Source organism: Sphaerodactylus townsendi, linkage group LG11, assembly GCF_021028975.2.
Source record: "Sphaerodactylus townsendi isolate TG3544 linkage group LG11, MPM_Stown_v2.3, whole genome shotgun sequence".
Taxonomy (NCBI): domain Eukaryota; kingdom Metazoa; phylum Chordata; class Lepidosauria; order Squamata; family Sphaerodactylidae; genus Sphaerodactylus; species Sphaerodactylus townsendi.
In genome coordinates this window covers 1,368,244-1,386,390 of record NC_059435.1, presented here as the reverse complement: position 1 = coordinate 1,386,390, position 18,147 = coordinate 1,368,244, and the positions used below count along the sequence as shown (strand labels likewise).

Genomic DNA, 18,147 nt, shown 5'->3' with positions numbered 1-18,147 from the left:
TTTGGCAGCTCTAGCAGAGACGGCCGGCCAGCTTCTTGGGTGCCGTTTCCTTCCACTGGTTTGGGGGAGGGCTTTGATTCCACGCCAGCAGTGTGACGTCCGTCCACTTCCTGTGCTGGCCCTGGTGGTGTTGTGCCTCCTGTGCAAGGGGGAACTGTTTTGCCTGAGCACAAGCTAAGGGGGGGTTGGGTTACAGCAACAATACTACACCCCCCTCCCCACCAAACGCCAGGTGGAACTGGCAACGCCATCTTCTCTGAGTAATTTACTGCAATTAATAACACAGTTAAAGAAACCAGAGGAGAGACACCCATAATCTCTCAATGTGTTTAATTTTCAGCACAAGCTCCCCTGGGTGGTGCCAGTTTGGATTGAGGAAGAGGTCTTAACCTGAGGCTGCAGGTCGCTCCCATCAGAGGGTCTGGCTAGACAGAAGTCAGGACAGACCAAGACCTGGCTGGTTTGCTTGAGCACAACAGGCCCAACCTGTTAATGGGAATTGTCCTTTTCCATACTTGATGGTTGTTCTATATATGTTATTTCTTATGAAAAAAGGAAAGGACAAATTTGAAGTCTCTTTATTGTTTTTGCCGTGAACGTTAAGTGTCACAAGATGGGATCACGCTGTCAAAGATGTGGACTCCTTCAGTTCTTACTTGAAAACAACATTTGCTTCTATTAAATAGGAGCTACACTGGCACTAACACCTGGGACAGTGGTGGCGAACCTTTGGCACTCCAGATGTTATGGACTACAATTCCCATCAGCTGGCCCATTTGGCCATGCTGGCAGAGGCTGATGAATTGTAGTCCATAACATCTGAGTGCCAAAGGTTCGCCACCGACCTGGGGATCTGTGGTTAGGGTTTCGCTTTGCCAACCTCCAGGGGCACCTGGAAATCTCCACTATAACGAGCAACCATGATCAGTTGGAGAAAATGCCTATTTTCAGGGTAGCCTCTGTGGCATTCATGCCCCGTTTCCTCAAAGCCCTGCCCTCCCCAGATTCTACCCCCACCCCAGCCTGGAGCTGGCAGCCCTAGCCTCAGCCAAGGGTGAATGTGGGTTGCTGCTTCAGGCACAACTCTGGGGGGCCTTTCAAAGTGGTTTTCAGGAGTAGCCAGGAGGACATGGCATGAGTATGGCCAGTGGGTTGGAGCAGGGCTGGAAGGCTTGAAGGCCTCCACTGCAGAGAATCAAGAAAAATGACACGAAAGCAACACAGAAGTACATGACTCAAGAGGAACAAGGCACCTTTGCATTTACCTGTGGCTTTCTTTGCAAAAAAAATCCTAGTTTAGGTAGAGTCCCCAGTAGTCCAGCCACAGAATTGTGTTTCAACTGAGATCAGTGGGTAGCGTTCCTGGCTGGCAACCCCATGTCCAGCCAAGAGATCTTGCCACTTGTAATGATTATCACTGCAGGCAATACTATTGGGTCTCCCTGACCTCCCCACTCTAAAAAGGTTTCATATGGTAGCATGAATCATCTAAAGATTAGAACAAAAAGTAAAGCAAGCAAAAACAAACAGTAGAATGTGTGAAGTGTAAACACAAACCTCACTCAAGTGGATTCCGCTTAAGCAAATGTATAATGGGTTGTAGCAGAGTATGCACCAGGGGACAGGGGGGTGGGGACTGGTGCAGGCGGGCCTTAGGGTCCCACATGGGGTGCGTCAGCCCCACACCTCCTCCTCCTCCTCGCTGACCTGCAGCCCCAACCATAGACCTCTCTGTGCCCTTGCAGGACAACTGAGGAAATGGGAAGAGGAATATGTATCGTTCCACATTGAACACTTGTGAAGCTTGAGATAGAATTGGCTGATCATCCCTAACTTAAGGAGAAAATGGCAACTTTATATGGCAGATATAGTGTGGGTATGGGTGTGGGGAAAGGTGTATGTGTGGGTATGGGTGTGGGTATGGGTGTGGGGAAGGTAGTATGGATCCTTCATGGAACAAAAGTGACAATGGAAGAGATGGAAGAGAAAGTGACTATTCTCAGGTAATTTACAAAATATTTCAGCTGAATTTTATTTAAAAAAAGTCAGTGAAAAAACATAAGAACAGCCCTGCAGGATTAGACCAGTCGCCCATCTAGTCCTAGAATCTTGTCACACACATTGGCCAGCCAGTTACTTTCACAGCAGTAATAAAACATTTTGACAGCATTTAAGCAATATGACACTTAAAACACTTTAAAAGTGTTATAACAGTGTTAAACATTTTAAAAGTATTTTGGAAATGTCAAAAAATTTTTCTGATGTATGGCATGGCCCATTGCTGTGTTACGAGTTAGGGCACATTCTATAATATTATGGTGACTTTGAGACAACTTGGTGCAAAATCATTCTTTGAGGTCATAGTGGGAGGGGCCTTTGAATGTAGTGGGGAGGCTGCAGCCACGGCAGGGGAGGGTGTGTGCAAAACTCAGATTTTGCCCTGGACTCCATTTTCTAGCTATGCCTCTGGGTTACAGCTATTAAAAAGAAACCCATTTTTCTTTTCCCATTCACATGTGTGCCGTGCAGGCAATGACTGCGGAGCCCATGGAAAGAATCCGGGCTCCCTTTGGCCTTTACCGCGGAGATGCTTCTCTTTGAAAAATCCTGCAACACGGTGTTAGCCAGCTGTGCAGGCATACAAGAGAAATGAACCACACGCGAGCCATGCCAGTTAGCCCTCAATCCGCCGGCTGCACCTCGTAGCTGCACCTGTGCAACACGCAAAGAAGAAGGAAGGGAAAGGGGCCACCCTGCAATGGCCGGCAATAATGAGCGTGCTGCCGTAGATCGGCCGCCACTGCGCTGCCACGGGAGAAAACCAGCTTGATGGACTTTGCACCTGTGGGGTCCTCAAAGAATCTGCCGACAACCTGCTGGGTGACCTGCACAGAATGGCAGGAGGAGCAGATTCTCCTGGCCGGCGGATGGCACAGAACTTTACAGTGAATGGGTGGAAGGGGAAATAAAGCGCCTCCTCCCTGGAGTTTTTTGCAAGAATGAAACGTTTAGCGCTTTCAAAAATCCCGCGTGAGAGAACTTCAGCGGACCAGACTTCGTTTTGGAATGGGACCTGTGCTAAATCCTTCCCCCCCACCCCCAGCGGTTTGTATTGCACCGGCGTTAGATTATATGTGGTCTGTGTGGAATCCACCACAGTGAACAATAAAGTTTCACACAGGTATTCTGGAGGAACTTCTGGAGCACACACAAGAATGTGAGGAATCATAATTATTTTCTGTGGCTTGATATTAGACAATAATGCCCAGGTGGATGGATACTCCTGTAAACATTGGTACAAATATTTAAAATGTAGGTAGGATAAAAGCTCACATTAAATCATCACAAACACATTGAGCTGGACACCTCAGGTAGCAAGCCAGCCAGCAAGTCAACATGCCAAGAAACGCGTATGGTGCATTTTACAAATGAACCAGAACATCACATGAAAAAAATACGTAGCAAATTGAGACTTTGGACTACTAGACCCAAGTTGAATAACTAAACGAACAGCTTGAATTTAACAAAACTCAAGTTTTTTAAAAATAAACCAGTCTCTGTTTTCTCACTAATAGAGCACAGAGATCGGAAATGTGTCAAAGCAGCAATACAAAATAATTCTGAAAAAAAAACACCACATCTTGAAAAGGGTCATAAATGCGCAGACATATTGATGGTTGGATGTTAGCTTAACTTTAAATGAATTGGTAGTACCTGAGTGCGTAGTAACTCTCCACCGCGTGTAGCAGCGCTCTTCATGAATATGGACAACCTCTCGAAATATTGTGCAGGACAGAGGCGGTCAGCTGGGGAATTTCTGGGCTGCCTGAACAAGTTTCCTGTCAAGAAAATCCCAAATAAGCCTTCAAACTGATTCTTTATAGACTTTATTCTCATTAAGATACTCTTACTCACTGACCTGGCAGAAGCTGAAATGTTGCCTAAGGGGAAATTCTGAGGGGGTTCTGTTGTTTTTTAGATCAGGTAGGCATTTCAGGGAGGACAAACTTAGAAGGGACTGGCAAAGGGACTAGCTGAGCAATAAAGCCTTTCAGAAGGCCTCCGGTTCCATTCCAGTCAAACAGAATTCGGCGATGAGGTTAGGAAGCGGTGGGCAAAAATCTCACTTGGAGATCTCCCCACTCCAGCAATAATAATCTTTGCCTGATTCTGCACAACACAAATAAAGTGTCTTGAGGATGTTAAAAGAAGCATTTTGGGAGGAGTTCTGCACAGCTTTCCCCCAAAACAACTTCAGGATGTTTTATTTTAGCTCAACCCATTTTATTTTGAATAAAGCTAAACTAGCAATCTTTTTTCCCCACCCTGTTTTCCCTTGCGCACCGTATGCGCGTTAAAAGGAAGCCAGACATATACGCTCTGACTTTCATTTTCTCCTGCCTACCATTTTCCAGCAGCTTGAGTGATTCTTCCTGCAGCCCAACATTTGCTGAAGGTCCACCTAGGATGTCTGCAAGCTGGCATGCGGTATTTAATCCGCTTTTCAGTGACTAAAGGTACGTATCGAACTCAGTTTTCCTGCTGATTAAAATGTATCATTTCCACATTTTTTTGAAAAAATTGGTGAAATATCTTTGAAGCTATGAAGATTTGATCTCATATCAAGTTCATAGTTTCAAAAGATACCATGTTCAACAGGAAAAACTGAGCTCGTTTATTATTACTTTGACCACTGGAAAGGCAGGCAGCTGCACTGCCGACTGAGGAGACGTCCCAGGGGACTTCAGCAAATAATCTAACGCTGGAAGGACTCAAATGGCAGGAAAAAAAACCTACTGTCTCCTCAAACCCTTTATTTGTCAATGCTGCCCTGCCAAAAAAATGAGAGGAGATGCTTTTAAAGATATTGATGGCGTCTCATTATGGTTGTGTGGAAAAAGGCCGTTGTAACCCCTTTCTTGGTTTTGTAAGTGATGCCCAAAGTTCTCTTTGTTCACAAGAAAAAAGGTTTGACAGAGTGTGCAGCTGATAATTTGAGCGGCAGCCCGGCTTACAGTGTTTGCAGGTGTTTTGGTCCAAACTTCTTCAAGAGGAAACAGTTCTGCTTCTCCACCAAAACAAATAGTTTCACTTCATCTTTTACAGGTGTTGCCTGTTATAAACAAGATCAATAAAAGAAGTCACAACCTTTAGGGCAAAAGATTAAACTGAAATAAAAAAGCAGAATAAACTTCTTCTGATAACACCTCAGAAATGGAACATGATCTAGACAAAATTAAAATTACTTTATAGTTGCCTCCAGAAGAAGAGAAGCTAGGCAGGGTCCCATGAGGGATCCGAGGCAATTAAATGATTAACTTGGGGGGGGGGGGGGGGGGCGGCTGTGTACTGCACAGTGTACCCTAGAAAGTCGCGGCAGAATGTGGGATCTCGGTTCTCAGGGCAGTCAGCCTCCTGGCACAAGCAACCTAAACTGTGGACCTCCTGCCATGCCATGTAGATGCTCTTGCCACTGAAATATACCTGCACACTGAACATTTCCAGCAAACCAGCCAGGTGCAGTCTGAGGGTGTACCTACCATGAGATCTTTTGCAGTGCCAAACTGTGCCTGGGCTGCGCGCGGTTGCCCATCCCTTGCCCTCCCTCAAGGGAGGCTGAGGCCATCTGCTGATAGTAGCCAAGTGTGTGTATCTACAGCCACTATGTTTAAGCAGGGCATCTGATTCACTAAAACAAATGCACTGTTTGCTGTGAACAGGGAGTATATATTTATTTCATTTAACAAGAAAGTTGTCACGTTGATTTTTGTTATCATCAGCATAGCAAAGAGGCTAAAGGCCAGTCTAGATATGGTTGAAATTTTGAATGGATCTCCCTCTGGGGTTTTCAAAGTAGTTACCCCACCCCACCCACCCCAATGGGGCTCTGATTCAGTTTGGTGTGTAGCACAGGAGGGGAGGCGCATCTCTCCCTGGTGCCATCTTCTCAACCTCAGTGGGTCTGCTCATGAGGCAAATAGCAGCTCTTGGAAAGACAGAGGTGAGAGAAATAGTGAAGAAAGGGTTAGCCCACCTCTACCCACCTCTACCTTTGCTAGTGGCTCCCTGGATGTTGCTGACTTGTTTAAAAACTACAGGAAATCATTTATAAATCTCCTGATAGCACATCTAGTTTGATGGCTCAGAAAAAGTGAGCTATGATCAAAGACCTGCTCCACACATGTGATTTTTTTTGTCAGTGTTGGCCCTGAACAACTTCCACTGTTCTTTATTTTCTGTATGTGTTTAACAGATTTTCCTTCTGCTTTCTGGCTTTTAAGGACTGCTTTTACTATGCATTTTTTTCTCCAAGCTGATTCTGAGTGGGCTTCACTCAACATGTGGAAAATGCTCCATTTTGAGGGATTTCTCCACCACCACTCATCTCCACATCTAATCTCCCGATTGATTTCACTCTCCCCCACCTTCCTTCCCTCTACCCTCCACGGGGCTTCCTCTCCTTTTTTTAAAAAAAATCAAACATGCCTGATTAAAATTTGCCTAAGCACCGTCGAATCACTTTTGGACAACCTCACTGCAATGAGCCTGGTCAGAAAGTAGCCAAAAGTATTACTGTTCTGTGCTAAAAAATGACTGAAATTCTAGCAGCAACACATGTATTGTTTGCAGCTGAAGAGCTCAATAAATGCTCCAGTGGCTCTTTTGATCTTCAATTCACCTTTGAAAACTGAAACAAAACAACAGCTGCTGAAATACTCAACACTGCTTTGGACACAGCACTGGCTTTGGTTCATAGAATCGAAGTGGAGTTGGAAGAGACCACAAGGGACATCCAGTCAACCCCTGCCAGGCAGGAATATCATCAAAAGGACTCCCAGCAGGTTGCCACCCAGCCTCTGTTTAAAAACCTCCAAAGGAGACTCCATCACACTCTGAGGCAGCACATTCTGCGTCAAATGGCCCTTACCATCGGAAGTTCTTCCAAATGCTTAGGTTGGAATCAATTCATCAAAGCACTCCAGACAGATGGCCATCCAGTCTCTGTTTAAAAACTTTTAAGGAAGACTCCATGCCACCCTTTGAGGAAGCATATTCCACTGTCAAGCAGCTCTTACCATCAGGAAATTCTTCCCTCTAATGTTTAGGTGTAAACTTTTCCTTGTAGTTTGGATGCATTTCACCTTGTCCTAGTCTCTGGAGCAGCAGAAAACAAGTTTGCTCCATCTTCAATATCACACCCTTCAAATATTTAAACAGGGCTATTGTGGGAATTGGACCAGAATGTCTATAAATTGTATGTTGATTAAAGAATATGGAAATTCATATGAACCAAAGATATGAAGAATCAAATATGGTGCTTCTGTATAAGTGACCAGAAGCCTGCATTTTTTCAGGCAGGTCAAAAGGCATTTTAGAAGCTTGTCAGTGACTATGCGAGGCAAGCAAAGATAACATCTTTAAGATCTTGTCACTAAAGGCCAACGTGACAGCAGACACACACATTTTATAACTCTTTGTTTTGTTAGAATAGCTACATATGAATGTGATTAGTTAAATGAAAAGTGTTTTTTTCTATATAGTTAAATGAACACAGAAATGATAATGAGAGATTCACATGTATTAGTATTTCATTATAATTCTATAATTGTTAGAATCAATATTTGTATAATCTTTTAAAAGTTTAAAATCATGTTTTAACATTTCAAACTGGGGAATCGAAGGGAAGTTTTATGATCTCAAAGAATGTAGATTCAGACCTGCATGCCCTAAGGGATACATCTCTCTCTTTGGGAGCAAACTATGAAAACAGGTTTTTCTTGGAGGCAGAGGCTAGTTTTTTATTGCCCTTTGCGCTTGCATATTTAGAGAACCTGGCCGAACAGCATGCAGCGTTTGAATAACAGAAGGAATCAAACACGTAGAATACAGGCTGTCTTGATGTGACAACGAGACAGAACCATCCAATGGGATTTTAAGGTTCATGCTCATAGCACGTGAAAGAGGTATGGATCATGTACGTGAAACTTAAGGGGATGAACTGTATGACGTCTGTATTTCTGTATCTATAAAAACTAAGGTTCTTCCTATGATGGGCGTGTCTCTTTCGAGAGCCACCCGGAAGGGTTTACCTTCTGTAACTTTCTAAATTCTGTGTCTATAAAATTGGTCCCTTTGTATGAAGTGGGGGGTGCCTCTTACTTAAGGGGACACGCTGGTCAGATACTTATGCTGTCCAGTAAACTTATCTTCTGTTTCAAAACTGCTTCTTGGGTGTTTTCTAACTTAGTCTTAAACTAATTCAGCTGTGTAGGACCAGAGACGCGGTCCTGGCCCCACACTATCATGTCACTCCTTAACCTTCTCTTCTAAAAACTAAACATAGTTGCTTCATAGGGCATAGATTCCTGACCTTTACGATTTTAGTTGCCCTCCTCTGGACATGCTCCAACTTGTAAATATCCGTCTTGAATTGTAGTACCCAGAACTGGACACAGTATTCCAGGTGAGATCTGACCAACGCAGAATAGAGTGGTACAGTTACTTCCCTCAGTCTAGACACTATACTTCTATATGCAGTTTCCACTTATATTGTCAAATGGTACCCCTCTCCTTGGCGTTATGGGGGACAATGTCTCAGACTCTCAAGATAGGACTGGGATTAAGTGAGGTACCTTTTCAGTGAAACAGGCATCCTTGTCCTCTGCTTGGCAGCAGGTCACCATAACCTCTTCAAACTTGGGAGCTGCATGATGGAGGGTGAGGAAATTTGCATTTTTGATCTTCTTGGCCAACTTAAACATGTAACTACAAGAAAGATACCTCGTATAAATATGTGATGCAAAGTTTCACCACAAAGGGTGTGGTGGTGATAATCCTCAGTTGCTGCACTTCTATTAAAACTGTTGCCTAGCAGCAATCAGCAATGAAAAATATCTACCAGGTTATCGGGCAACAGGTGACTGCTGAGATACAGCTGGCATGACAAGTTGGTGTTTGATTTTCAGCTGTTTGATTTTCAACAGAAAGTAGCATGTTTCATACTAATGCTATTGAACTGTAAGAGGTGAAGCAGCACTTCCGAGTATAGCATTAAGTCTACTTACTGTTGATGAAATCCATGTCTGTCGTCCTGAAATGCTTTGCAGCTTGATTCAGCATCTGGTCGTTGATATGGGGTAATGGATTCTGAAGTTGCATTTTTATGGGACAACAAACATTCATGTCTTTCCTGATCAACTTTACCACAACACTCAGAAAATTCATAACGTTCAGCAATATTTTGTTCATGACAAAGCTCTTCCAGAATAAGACTATCCTAAAGGACAGAAGCAAAATATTACTTTATTACATTAGCTGCACAACAGCATGTTGTGGAATTGCACCGAATGCTGATTTTGTTGGATTTTGAAGCAGGATTGTAGCAGCAGGAGGGCCCGTGGATTCTGGGCACCCATTTGAAATTACTGGGTGTCTGACATATGGCCAAAACAATCTGAAAAGATTCCAAAATAATCTGGAACAATGCTCACAGGAACAAACAGCACTTTCTGAATCCCAACTGAATTGTGACCAAAAGGAGCACTCATAGTTTTAATAAATGAATGCCCTCTCCAGAGAACCGCAACAGTGTCAGCAGACCTCAAGCCTTAGTTTCTGTCAGCAAAAGGCAGGGGTGGGGTGGGAGTGGAGCAGAGTGGGTCCCTTTCCTGTTTCAGCCTTGGAGAGAGGACATTGGGGCCACAGGCAACCTGCACGGCTTACCCAGGCCAGACTGTTCAACAGCAGCCAAACCAAGACAGCTGGTGTGGTGTGGCAGTTACAGCCCCCCTTCTTCTGTGGAAGTTCTTATATGACCTAGGGCCAGTCACACAATCTCAGCCTAAAATTGGTTGCCAGTCTCCAGGTGGGGCCTGGAGATCTCTTGGAATTACAGTTGATCTCCAGATATCAGTTCTCCTGGAGAAAATGTCATTCTATAACATTGAACCCCACTGAAGTCTCTTCCCCTGAACCTCGGCCCTCCTCAGGCCACCCCCCAACTCTCCAGAAATTTCCCAAACTGGAGCTGGCAACTCTAGCAGAACATACCTCACAGGATTGTTAGGAAGACAGGAAGGTGATGTGACCTGCTTTGAGTCCCATTGCGTAGCAGAAACAAATGAAAGGGTTGTTTGGTGAATATAAAAGATAGAAGGAAGCAGGGAAAGGGAAGAGGAGGAGAGAAAGAGAACATCGTATGGGGAAGAGGATACAGTCGGAAATAGAGTAGCCCCTAACAAGTCCCTGCAGATTCTCTATTTGTATACGTCTGTTTTCTGGCCAGGGCTGCAAAACCAGGAGTGGGAGAGTGAGTGGAAGACGGGTTTACAAGTCACAGGTTCTTCAGGCTGCCTCTGCCTGATAAGCTCTGGGATCAGTACATTAATTGACACCAAAATGTCAATATTTTAACATCCATGTGTGATGACAAATGTATATTATCTATGGCACTTAAATGTAAAAATGCCCTTGAAGACAGTTTGGAAGCTGCAGCTAGTGCAGAATACAGCAGCAAGACTGCTAAAAGCTACTGCTAGCCAGATGCACATCACGCCAGTCTTAGAAGAACTGCAAGGGTTGCCAGTTCGCTAACAAGCTCAATTCAAGGTGTTACCTTTGACTTGTCCTGGATGGCTTAGGCCCCAGATATCTAAAGGAACACCTTCTGCCCGGGCCCCAAGATCAGCAGGTGAAGCCCTTCTGGTGGTACCTGCACCTTCTGTGATAAAAAAGGTGGAGACCTGAAATAGGACTTTTTCAGTATTGACTAGAGATGGTGGTTCGGGAGCTCTGACCCAGCGGTGCGGCCCAAGCTGGGTGTGGCTTAGGTGAGCTCGGGGGCCGCTGGGATGAGCCAAGGCCCTCCGAACATCAGCCGCTCCAAATCCATGAGGTTCGGAGCGGCGGGTCCCCCGAACTGCAGCTCACCTCGAGCCTGGGAAAAAATCCTCTTGCACACATGACAAGCCCTGCAAGAGCAGCGCAGAATCCCCCCCCCCAAGAAAAAACCTCCCCTGCGCACATGCAGACAAACCCTGCAAGGGCAGCATGGGATTCCTGCCCCGGCAAAAGAAAAAATCCTTCCTGGCGCACACAGCTGAGCCCTGCAAAAAAGAAAAAACCTCCCAGCCGGCAGTTTAAAAATGTAAACGAACACTCCCAGCTGGCAAGGTTCGGCTGGACACACACACACACACACACACACACACACACACACACACACACACACACACACACACACACACACACACACACACACCTGTGGCACAAAACTCCAGCACCCCAACCCAAAATAACCCCCCTGCCACCCCCCAAATTCCCCCAGCAAACTCCATTCATTCAACAACAAAAAACAAGCCGGGGAAAAGTGAGACACCAGCAGATCCCACTAGCCGGCAAGGATCGCTGGTGGGACACACACACACACACACACACACACACACACACACACACACACACACACACACACACACACACACACACACACACACACACACACACACACACACACACACACACACACCCCTGCGGCAATACAACTCCAACACCCCAACCCAAAATAACCCCCCTGCAACCCCCCAAAATGACCCCACTCACACACTCGTTGCTGCTGCTGCTTCCCAGTCCGACGACTGGATGATGAATGGATAGAGCAGGCTAGCACAAGGCTGGGCTGCCGTATTGTGCTACTGCTGCAAAACTGGGGATGGGGCACCCCATTTGAGGGCCCATAACTTTGGCCCCCCTGAACCAAACTGCACCAAACTTGGGGGGTATCATCGGGACAGTCTCCTGGTGATACCCTGCAATTTTGGTGCCAATACACCCAAAAATGCGCCCCCTGCAGGCCAAAACGTGAAAACACAACAAAAAATAAAAATGCATGCGAATTTCTCAGATGTTCCTGCAGGATCGGATGCATCCAAACCTGGTAGGCTCGGAGCTCGACCAATCCAAGCTCCTCTATCCAAGGCTGGCCCGAATCTGAACTGGGGCCAAATTTTTTGCTCATCTACCAACCCTAGTATTGACCCCGAAACTGTGGACAGATCTCCCGCTTGAGGTGCATCCAGCATCATCTTTATATGCTAGAAAACTAGCAAAGGTGCTCTGGTCTTTGGCTGAAGAGATGGTTTTCCCATCTGTTAATATGAATTTTAAATAGGTTTTATAATTTTTTAATGGTTTTTTAAAATTAATTTTAATTAGTTTTGTGAATTTTGATAGGTTTTAATACATTTTATGGATTTTAAGTAAGTTTTATTGTTATAGAACTTGTAATATATAACTTATGTTATATATTGTAATTATTTTTGGGTTTATTGATAGGTTATTACTTTTATCTTGTGTTGTAACCCACCCTGAGACCTTTGGGGATATGCTAAAAATAGATGTAAATAAATAAATATCATCCAAGGGTACTCTGGGCAAGATTGTTTTTGTGGACATTTCGGAGAGCTTGCTAAGTCCACAGGAACATTTGTTTGACAAGGTACAGAATATGAAAGAGTAACTCCTCAGGAGCAGGGATGGCAGGAAGTTGGAACAAATGTCTTCTCAAAAAGTCTAACCTGGCAGTTCTCTACATGCATTTTGTTATAATGGCCTATGGCTCCTCAGGGTCTTTGTCCCTCAGGCTGATTGGTCACAGTGAGACCACAACTCAACAGGCCCCAGGGGACACCATGTGTCCTTGTTTGACGTATACTGATAAATAGAGTTATGGTGTTATGAGGTATAAAAAAAGAAAATAACCACACAAAATACTGCATATTTGTAATTTATCTTGATGTAAGCCTTTGAATCTTTATGTGAATCACCCACCCCCAATCTCTGTGGCATTCCATCTGCTGAAATCTGTACTATACACCCACTTTGAGACCAGCCTCCACCATCAAAGGGTTTTTAAAGTTCCAAATATGCACCTGTTCCCACCTGTTCCTTTGGACAGGAAAATACAGATTTTGTGTTTTTAAAACAGACATGGCTCCTGCTTAGAGCTTTAAATTGCTGTCTAAACAGGGTTAAGTGGATAACGTTTCCCTTCAATCTACAGTTTATCTACTCCGTTTTCAGTTACTTAAAGGCCCAGGGATGCCGTGGCAGCCATTATAACAAAATGTGCATTGTATGAATGTTTCAACTCTATTCCAAAACTTTAGTTCCCAGCAACTTACAGTAGATTTTGCACATTCCGGGACGGCGTGCTCATCAGCGGCACATTTCTTTCCAAGCTCTGTGATGTCTTTTGATAGTTTTTCTGCATCTTCAAATGTGATCTTCGGTACATAGTGAACAAATGAGATTAGGGCGCTAAAAAGGAAAACATGCAATTAAAAAAACAGTTACCTCTTTACCAAGGTGCTCTGGGCAAGATAGTTTTTGTAGACATTTTGGAGAGCTACCAGCATAAGAAAGGAGCTTAATGGAGACTGAAAATATGAGAGTTAGACCTACAAAAAGAGTCAGAGCTGCCTCATTTAAACATTTTGCTGGAGAATGCCTCCTCCATGTGACTGGTATGCCAGTCTGCAATCTGCATGCTAAAAGGGGCAGGTCCAATGTTCTTTAGGGAGGCACAACCAAAGACACTAAAAACTGTTACTGGAAGTTACCTTTCAGAATGACACTGCTTTGAGGACTGAAGACAATTCAAAATTTCAATGTTTGCTAAGGCTGACACTCAGTTATAGGACTAATCATATATGTTGTAATCAACTCATCTGCATTGATATGCATTTGAACAGAAATATAGCTCAGAAGGAAAAATGTGTTATCTTTACTTTTTGATGATGGAAATTCTCTTTGCAGCATGCACCTCTAGAGGACTCAAGTATGCCATGGGGAAGATGGTAGTAGTCATAATGCCATCTGCTTTAAAAAATAATTTTCCAAAACAGGTTGCCTCTGAGAAGGAACATTTCAGCTGAGCTAGAGAGTTCATTTGTTCCACAGGTTTCTTTTAATCTACTAATAATCCATTAGGTAAATATTGCAGCCTTTTTCATTCGACATCATTTGGTGCCCATTTTATAATTCTGTTCTGTATTGAGTATGATACTGCTAACCCCTTTTGATTTTGAGATCAGGTCACCTCCAGCCTGTGTTTTGGATCAGGTCAACTGAATCAAATCAAGCAAATGATGACTTACACGTCTTGGAAAGACTCCTCTGGTATTTCACTGTAGCAGTGCCCGATGGAGTTACTGGGCCCTGTAAAGCAGACAGTTAGCAATTATTCACTCAATGCTTTTCATGACAGGTTTCAAGACAATACACTGCTTTTGTGCTTTCAAAAGGAAAGACAGTGGTACAGTTGGTACCTCCGCGTACACATGGCCTGTCATGTAGCTGGGAATGACATACATTTGTGGCAATTAGCCAGAATTAATCAGATTAACTCAGAACTACATCACAGGGATCACTCTGCAATCATATAGTTTCATTCACCCTGGTCCGAAAACAGAAGGCCCCTGTTCAAAAAGAGACCCCCTTTCTTCAGGTGGAGAGAGCACAGACTGTGTGGCAATAATAATGAGCTCATTTGTCAGCTCACTTGTCTCTTATTGTCTTCAATTTGGGCCCATTGCCGTTTTAAATTGCCACACATATTGCATTATCTCCAGGACTCACAAGACCTTGGGGCTGGTTTCCTCAATAAATGACTTTGTCTCTACATGCAGGCAGACATGACTGCTTGGGAAGTTGTAGAAATTATTGTTAAATGCTCCCAGCTCACACCTCATCTGTACCTCTTGTCCACTTCATGGGAAAATAAGGAAATGTTATTGTGTTCAAGGGCTGTGTTGCTTGAAGCATTAAAATGAGGTCACTAGTAGGAAAAGTTAGCTGGACTTGTGTGAAATGTGACCAATGAGAGTTGCACATTAAAATGGCTAGAAGGTCATACAAGCCAAAAAAGGAAATGGGACAGGTCTTAAATTTTAAAAAAGCAGATTGAAAAGAAGAGACAGGACAGAAATATATTAGACAAGTTGTACCATTTATGATATGATATAAAAACATGCTACATTTTAAAGTTTCTCCATCTAGAGTGAGAAGAAAAATTTACAGTACATAATTCCTCCCCTCACTCTCTGCAGTGTCCAGGACAAGTTGCCCATGTCTGACAACCCACTGCTGCGCCTTTCACTGCCCTCCACTTGCTTGGAAACACAGGGGTGAACACACGGCTGCAATTTGCAAGGACAGCTGCTAGTCTAGTACCAACCCAAGTCCCAGTGCCCTGGACCACTTTCTCCATCAATTCTTGAGTCCCACAAATAGCAATGCAAATCCAACATATGTTTGAGATATTATTATTATTTAATTTTGTTTGATATCACAGTTGCCAGTTCGTTAGCTAGCTGTTGCCCCAGTGTATTCAGAATCGCGATTACTATTATTATATTTATATTACTATATTTATATTTATTTAATATCACAGCTGCCAGTTCTTTAGCTGGCTGTTGGCCTTTTCATTACAATTTGAGCCACACCCAGGGCTGCCTTCTGAATCTGACATTCAGATTTTTTCTCGATTTGAAGATATTATTATTATTATTTCAATTTATTTCCTGTCCTTTACAATAGTCTAAGGCAAGTCACAGTGAATAGCTTTGCAGCACTTCTTACCTACATCCCGTGATCTTCTGAGCAGGTGTTTTGATTCAGTAAAACTTAACAAGAAAATCAAAGAAATTATTGTTACCCACTTCATGGTTTCAAATTGTTTGGGGTCTGGAATGTGCAAGGCAGAAAGAACAAAGGAGCAGGCAGAACTTTTATACTCCACTGATATGCATGTTGGGTTAATCTCAACCCATTTTACTGTCATGGGTCTTGAGAGAGACTCCTGCTAATAATTAAATGGATAAATATTTGCTCATTATGTTTGTTAAGTGGACATCTTGTAACAGAAAGACCTTGTAATTTCATTCTTTCTGAATCTGGACAAATAGACATTGTATGTTCCTTTATCATACTGCAAATAAGGGAGTTAAGCAAATGGCTTTCTTCATGCTCATAACCTGTATTCCAGCCTTCCCAACAAAAGATAAGTACAAAGGTGAATGGAGCTGATGCGAGTGAGCAGGCTGCTCTGGCAAGTGAAAAACCTCCGGTTCAGGGAGGAAGCCAAGGCTGCTGAAGAGTAAACAGTGGATCCTTAGCCAGGGAAGCTGATGTTTTTGGTTGGCTTTTATCCATGCTCATCAAATATCCAGCCATTCTGATAAAAATGAAATATGCTGTCATTTAATACAGTCTGAACAGTGAGGTGTTGCAGAGCAGCAATTGACTCAAGGATCAACCCCACTGCACTAATTACCTCAAATAAATTAAAAGTAAAACTCATTTCACCCCCAGTGGTGACAGAATTCAGTTTTGGTTGCATCACAAAACCTTGCAATGAATTGAGGGCAGTGAACTTTCCCCCTTCCTTGGCTTTGTTCTCTAGCAGATGTAAGCCTTTGCAAGGCACTGGACTGCGAGAGAAAGAACAGCTCCAGCCTCCTAAGGCATAGTTTGCAAAGACATTTTCTTGTATCATAAAGGGTTTTTTGCTATGTCCATAGCAAAAGAGGGGAAAGGGGATATGGTAGGGTCGCTGCATGGAGAAGATGGTGAAATTCTAACGGGATGGAGAAAAGGCAGAACTATGCAACACCTTCTGGACCATATTAACAATATCCACCTAAACATCCAATTTACTGTGGAAAAAGAAAACGAGGGAAAACTACCATTTCTATATGTCTTCGTCATCTTCAAACCGAACCAACAATTGGGCCACACAGTATACAGAAAGCCTAAACACACTGATAGACATCTACCGGTACATAAAAACTCCCAATAATCACCCAGGACAAAAAAGGAGCACCATAAACATTCTGGTAGATGGTGCAAAAAAAAAAATCCATGAACCGCACCTCCTTCAAGATGAACTGAATCACCTAAACTGGGCTCTACAGGCTAATGGTGACTCCACTACAGACATCAAAAGAGCTGCAAGACCAAAAACAAACCACAGGGATGAAGATAAACAGCCACCCAGAGGAAGGTGTTCTTATCATACATCAAGGGAATCACTTGATCATATAGGGCAGGGGTAGGGAACCTGCGGCTCTCCAGATGTTCAGGAACTACAATTCCCATCAGCCCCTACCAGCATGGCCAATTGGCCATGCTGACAGAGGCTGATGGGAATTGTAGTTCCTGAACATCTGGAGAACCGCAGGTTCCCTACCCCTGATATAGGGAAACTGATGAAGAAACATAACCTCCAAGCAATCTACAGACCCACTAAGAAAATTCAACAAATGCTTCGTTCAGCAAAGGATAAGAGGGATCCTCTAACCTCTGCAGGAGTCTACCACATACTGTGCAGCTGTGGACAAGTCTACATAGTGCCCAGACATGAATCACAGAATATGAAAGACATTGCAGACTAATTCAGTCAGAAAATCAGCAATAGCGGAACATGTGATAAACTAAGCTGGACTCAGTATGTTATTTGAAAACACAGAAATTCTGGACTACTCTGGCAACCACTACGTCAGACTACACAGAGAAGCCATTGAAATCCACAAGCACGTAGACAACTTCAACATAAAGGAAGACACCATGAAAATGAACAAAGTTTGGCTGCCAGTATATAAAAACACTAGAATCAAAACAATGGTTAGTGAACCTCAGCCAGGATATCTCCAGGCAGGAAGCGATCAAAGGGATCAAAGGCCAGACCACTACTATCCAGATGCCCTCACTAACTGATTATGCAACTTCATTGTTACTTACATATGCTAAAATGGGTGGATTCCACTCAACGCATGCAAATCACACTTGCTAATTGCACCCAATGCAAATTTTTGCATTCCAGTCACCTATGAATATCAACACATCTTGTTTAAATGAGTAATCAATTTCTTCTTTGACACTTGCATAGCAGCTTTCAATTTTTTCCTCATCAGCATCTGTAGCACCTGAATGATGTTGATAGGCTCTCCTTGAAGTCTGATTGATATTGTTTGATCAGATTACATTATAGCCCCTGACTGGTTATACTACATTTCACCTCACTATTAAAGCAACTCTGACAGCCCCGTCCGAGAGGCCAGGTGGCTGGCTGCAGTGCCATAGCCGTGCCGC

General features: G+C 43.6%; 1 protein-coding gene across 1 annotated transcript in view; it reads right to left on the bottom strand.

Annotated features, from left to right (window-relative positions):
* LOC125441026 (albumin-like) overlaps positions 1 to 15,777 on the bottom strand; it is a 43,184-nt gene extending 27,407 nt beyond the window's left edge. Inside the window, exons 1-8 of the mRNA XM_048511281.1 lie at positions 15,637 to 15,777; positions 14,154 to 14,214; positions 13,179 to 13,314; positions 9,066 to 9,277; positions 8,634 to 8,766; positions 5,016 to 5,113; positions 3,808 to 3,839; positions 3,722 to 3,774 (exon numbers count right to left, since the gene is read on the bottom strand). Coding sequence (XP_048367238.1) covers positions 3,722 to 3,774; positions 3,808 to 3,839; positions 5,016 to 5,113; positions 8,634 to 8,766; positions 9,066 to 9,277; positions 13,179 to 13,314; positions 14,154 to 14,214; positions 15,637 to 15,721 — 810 coding nt within the window. The 5' untranslated portion in view covers positions 15,722 to 15,777. The remainder of the gene's footprint in view (positions 1 to 3,721; positions 3,775 to 3,807; positions 3,840 to 5,015; positions 5,114 to 8,633; positions 8,767 to 9,065; positions 9,278 to 13,178; positions 13,315 to 14,153; positions 14,215 to 15,636) is intronic.
* Positions 15,778 to 18,147: the final 2,370 nt, after the last annotated feature.